Source organism: Equus caballus, chromosome 3, assembly GCF_041296265.1.
Source record: "Equus caballus isolate H_3958 breed thoroughbred chromosome 3, TB-T2T, whole genome shotgun sequence".
In the NCBI taxonomy this organism is placed as follows: domain Eukaryota; kingdom Metazoa; phylum Chordata; class Mammalia; order Perissodactyla; family Equidae; genus Equus; species Equus caballus.
Window position 1 is genome coordinate 120,483,565 of NC_091686.1, and position 5,509 is coordinate 120,489,073.

A 5,509-nucleotide genomic window follows, 5' to 3' on the forward strand; every position below is an offset into this window, starting at 1 on the left:
AATAAGAGTATACATAGAACCAAATAATAAGGAAAGTATAAATACTGTATCAAAAGTTGTGGGATGCAGCTAAAGCCACACCTGATGGGAATTTAAGATCTTAAATGCTTATATTAGGAAAAAAAAGGAAAGTATTAACAGGTTACAACTATAACCTAAGAAGTTAAAAAAGGAACATGGAATAAATCAAAGAAAGTAGAAGGAAGGAGATAATAAAGATAAGAACGGAAGCTAATAGAAGAGAAAACAAGGAAATGCTCGGGATCAGGCTTCCAAATGAAGGTTAGGCACCCCGGGCTTTCTGCCCTGCCCAAAAGCACCTGGCTCAGTGGGGCCAAGCTAATCTCATCGTAGAAACAGGCAGTGCTTTTCAATTCATCTACGTAGTGGGAGCCATTTACTTTTTCCCCCTTTAAATAGACTTGATTTTTTAGAGCAATTTCAGATTTGTAGCAAAATTAAGCGGAAAGCAGAGTTCCCCTATACGCCTTGCCCCCACACTTGCACAGTCTCCCCCACTATCAAGCGCCAGAGTGGCACATTCGTTACAATCAATGAACCTACATTGTCACATTATCCTCACTCAAAGTCCATAGTTTACACGAGGGTTCTCTCTTGGTTTGGTACATTCTATGGGTTTTGACAAATGTATAATGACACGTATCCATAATATAGTATCACACAGAATAGTTCCACTGCCCTAAAAAGCCCCTGTGCTCCACCTGTTCACCCCTCCCTCCCTCTAACCCCTGGCAAGCACTCATCTTTTTACTGTCTCCATAGTTTTGCCTTTTCCAGAATGTCATATAGTTGGAATGATATATTAAGTAGCCTTTTCAGATTGGCCTTTTTCACTTAGTAAATATGCATATGAGCTTCCTCCATGTATTTTCATGGTTTGATGGTTTATTTCTTTTCAGCAGTGAATAAAAATCCATTGTTGGGATGTTCTGCAGTTTATTTATCCATTTACCTACTGAAGGATATCTCGATTGCTGCCAAGTTTTGGCAATTATGAATAAAACTGCTATAAACATCTGTGTGCAGTTTTTTGTGCAGATGTAAGTTTTCAACTTATTTGGGTAAATATCAAGGAACACAATTGCTGGATCATACAGGAAGAGTATGTTTAGTTTTGTAAGAAACTTGCAAATTGTCTTTCAAAGTGACTGTGCCATTTTGGGTTCTCCCAGCACCGAATGAGAGTTCCTGTTGCTCCATATCCTCCCCAGCATTTGGTGTTACCAGTGTTCTGGATTTTGGACATTCTAATAGGTATGCAGTGGTATCTCATTGTTGTTTGGCCATTTGTTTTTATTCATACAAAAAAATTTATGAGCTCGCTGACTCTGACATATCAAGAAAGCCCAAAAGTTGGATTTTTACAAGAGCAACCAAAATATTAAGAACTGGAGAAAAGTCTAAACCAAAGATATACATTTTGCATATGTCTAAGCTTGGTATTTACACAGCATTGTCATAACTATTGTTTTTCTTAATCCTTCACTCTGCCATATTCAACACTAAGACTTGTATCCATTTAACGGACTGAAAAACAGAAGCCAAACATGCGGCATTTGTGCAAGCAAGAAGATCGGCCCTAAGATAACGTGTTGCCAATCTTCCTCTTTTTTTTTTTTTCCTCCCCAAAGTCCCAGTACAGAGTTACATATCCCAGTTCTTCTCGCGGGGTGCCACCACAGCATGGCTTGAGGAGCAGTGGGTAGGATCCAAACCACGGAACCCCAGGCCACTGAAGCAGAGCGCGCCAACTTAACCACTCAGCCACGGTCGGCCCCCAAGGACTCCTGATGTTTTTATTGTTCTATTGTGATTAGGTCAACAGGCTAGAAAGTTAACTCATCTTCTTTAAAAGCTTATGTTGAGTGACTGTTAAATCTAACGAGTGCCAAGCTCTGCTCAGGGCATTAGGGTAAGGAGACTCCAGGACCCCTCGCTGCAGTAAAAGCTGGGAAGGGTAGTCAACAACGCCTCTTTCAACATCAACTGAGCCTTGGGTCTGGTGGGGCCTCAAGAGGAACCAGACCAGGCCTTTCCCCCTGAGGCATGGGGGGCTTGGTCTGCTGGAGAGACACGCAGACACTTCTGACTGTAATCCAGGGAAGAACGGAAATGAGGCTTTAAGACGGCTGAGAGGGGTCCAGTCGCGTGCTCAAGAGGAACGGGCCATTAGCCCGGGGATATCGTGGCCTTTCAGTCCATTATGACGTAGGATTTTCCCCGTTTGGCGTAGGAAGACCGCGTCTACATCTTAAAAATACGTAAACCCGGCACTCGACAAGTTCCCTAATAGGAGGATGCACCCACAAGCGCTCACCCCAAAAAGCCAAACTAGCAGAGGGGCGGAGCGCTGGAGGGTGAAGGGCGGAGCAGAGGGAACCACGGCGAGCGTGCGCGCTCGTGCGTGCGTGCGCGCGCGCGAACGCGGCCGAGCTGTTGTGCGCTCCGTTGACGTGCGCGCGCTCGCAACTTGATCTCTCGGCGGCGTGACCGTAAAGAGTCACGGCCGTGTCGTGAAAGGGGCTGCAACACGCAGGGCGCTGGTTGACGGCGGGGACTCCATTTTGTTCGCCGCTTCTCTGCTCGTAAGTCGCTTGTTTCCGTGGCTTCTCCGACGCGAAAAGTTTAAAAAGGGTAAAAGTTTTCAGGAATATTCTGGAACTCTGTTGATAAGCCTAGCGAGTCTCCATTTTGTCTCCGCAGCAGACGTCGGTCGTGCGGTTCCGGAGAGCGGGCGAAATGCGGCCCTTGGACATCGTCGAGCTGGCGGAGCCGGAGGAAGTGGAGGTGCTGGAGCCCGAGGAGGACTTCGAGCAGTTCCTGCTGCCCGTCATCCACGAGATGCGCGAGGACATCGCGGCGCTGAGCCGGCAGCGCGGCCGGGCGCCCCTGCGGAACCGCAGCAAGCTGTGGGAGATGGACAATATGCTCATCCAGATCAAGACGCAGGTGGAGGCCTCGGAGGAGAGCGCGCTGAACCACCTGCAGAGCGCGGGCGACGGCGGCGAGGGCCGGGCGGCCAGGCGGGGCGAGCGGGCCGAGGAGAAGGCCCGGGAGGTGGCGAAGATGGCCGAGATGCTGGTGGAGCTGGTGCGGCGGATAGAGCGGAGCGAGTCGTCGTGAGGAGCGGCGGCGGTGAGGCGGCGGGCGCCGTGCGCGGGGGGACCTTAGAGGGGCTCGCTTGACGGCGGGCCGCGCGGGAGGAAGCGAGGGGCAGAGGGTGGAAGCGGGCTCGGCTTCTACCCGAGGAGGCGTTAGTAGTTCCCGTTAAGGGTTCTTTTACGTTGGTAATTAGGGAAAAATAGGTTGGTGTCTCTGGGTTGATACGCGTGTGTTTGTAACTGGCGTCATGGGCCAAGGGGTAATCATGGGGCAACAAACCTGAAAGTGGCTAAGGGAGCAGCATGACAGCGGGCCGTTGAGCAAGCGCGGGGAGAATGAGCGTTTTCAGAGGGAGGGCCGTTAGGACGGTGACGGCTTTGCTCGATTTCTGGCTGGGACGAGGCGGCGTCCGCACAGTTGCCTGTGAGGGGTTTGGTTTGTTCCCCCCAGGACTGATGTCTTAACGATGGGTTTCTCCCGCTTGCGCTTCAGGTTCACAGCCAATGGATTCGGGTCGACTGGTGGAGATTGGCTGACACCCTGGAGAAGCTGAAACCGGAGAGCCTTTTGTTTTCTCTTTTTTCTCTGTCTACACTCTGTCCTCACTTACACTACGTTTCTGCTATGGTCTGTGGTTGACGACCTCAACATGAGTTCCGACTGTTCAGTGTTTTCGTTTCGGGAAGTTACTTTTATTTGGGGAACGCGCTCACATACGGGAATTAGGGCCCAGATTGTAAGCTCTTGCGGCAGTCACACGTGTTCCTGGGTTTTGGTTGTTTCTGGATTTTGAGATGCTTTGCTCTTTCTTGTGTGACCTGATAGCTCCCTGGGACTTTGGGTCCGTGTGTGACACGGGACTCGGAGTTGGAGTCTCCGCTCTGGAGGTGCTGGAGGGGCTGCACTGCTTCTGGAAGACACCTCTGCAGCAGCTGCCGGCGAAGCTGAAGAAGGGCCCCGGCGTCAACTGGAGTGTGAACGGGCCGACCTGGCTAGGACTGATGAGTCAGAGGGCTGGAGGGTGGCGTTGCCTGTGTGTTGGGACTCTAATTTCTGTGTGAGACCAAAGGAGGAGAGAGGTATTTTGTTCAAACTTTAAATGTTATGTGGCACACCATCTGATGTAACCTGTCTGGTCAGTCTGTTTGGACAACCTAATTCAGTTTTATTTGACCTGGAACCTAGGATAGGAGATGAGATCTTGGTATTTTCTACAAGTTGATGCAATACCCTGGTACATTTCAGGGGATTCTGGGCATAAAGTGAAAGATATCTGCAATGGCCCTTGAGGGGTTGGGGAAGGAGAGCAAGGACTGGCTGCATTGGACCCAAAACTGGACAGAGGCTAGGCATCGTCAAGGTTCATGAGTTGTCCAGCTATAAATTCATTTGAGTAGCAGACCTGACAAGTTTTTGAGGTCAAAACCCTACCATGTGTAAAAAAAGAAATTACCATGTTAATAAAAGTATTCATTCGCTTGGAAAAACAAAAGACCTAAAAAGTTATTGGTTAAGTTTTGTTTCTTTCAGAATGGGATCTTTCTCCTTGAGTGTCATCATTGCCAAATGGAAGATGAATTTCTTAGGGTTTTTGAGGCCCTCAGTAAGCGTCTAGTCATAGGGAAGACTTACCTTTACATGCGCCTGTGGAACTGGGTGAGGAAGGAACATCCTCAGTTCTTAGTGCAGGAAGGGACTTACACAATCCTGTGGTCCAGGCCCCTGCCTTCAGGAGCCGAAGGACTTCAGCCGTTCAACCTAGAAAATCGGAACATATTCTCTAGTCCTTGCACTAGGAACGTAGTGGTAAGACATAATTATGGTGGGGTGGCAGACCACTTCCCTTCAGAAATGAAGGACTGTATTACTCCCCTAGCTGCTGGAAGTGTTGGTGACAGATGGCTCTCAGTTGCTCTACCCTCTGAGACGTGCCTCTGCTTAAGAGCTGCCTTAGCCAAGGTCACACCCCCTTTGTCTGGTGGCCCATATCCCGGGAATAATGGGCTGGGGGTCTAAGGGCCCCATCCCTCTCACTGCAGCTTGGAGCAGCTTTGAAGGGCATGTCAGCTTCAGAGCTCCCTGCGGGGTCTGCTGAGACTTTTGCTAGGACTTTATCATAGCTCTGTTTTTCCCTCTGCTCAGTCTTGTGTCCCTTCCACAGGGATTCATCCCTAATCACTTTATTTGCAGTGTAATTTTCTGCTACCCGAGGAACCCAGTTGATAAATGTAAAACAGTAGAAAACGGTGTCACCAGCTAGATCCCATGTCTTAGAGCACTGGGTGGGGGGGTGGTGCGGGACGCATTTCAGAGCAAGTAACTGGTGAACTTAGCCTTGAAGGGTGACTGTTCCTTGTTCGAAGGACAAGGAGAGAATAAGGGACAT

General features: G+C 49.4%; 1 protein-coding gene across 1 annotated transcript; it reads left to right on the forward strand.

The window, feature by feature from the left end:
* The first annotated feature begins 1,879 nt into the window (after nucleotides 1-1,879).
* MRFAP1 (Morf4 family associated protein 1) lies at nucleotides 1,880-4,615 on the forward strand. Its single transcript, XM_001501365.6, has 3 exons — nucleotides 1,880-2,606; nucleotides 2,725-3,156; nucleotides 3,616-4,615. The coding sequence occupies exon 2, from the start codon at nucleotides 2,761-2,763 to the stop codon at nucleotides 3,142-3,144; it is 384 nt and encodes a 127-aa protein (XP_001501415.1). The 5' UTR covers nucleotides 1,880-2,606; nucleotides 2,725-2,760; the 3' UTR covers nucleotides 3,145-3,156; nucleotides 3,616-4,615.
* Nucleotides 4,616-5,509: the final 894 nt, after the last annotated feature.

Excerpts from the sequence above, each read along its gene's own strand:
- MRFAP1 (XM_001501365.6), top strand. The coding sequence starts at position 2,761 with ATGCGGCCCTTGGACATCGTCGAGCTGGCGGAGCCGGAGGAAGTGGAG.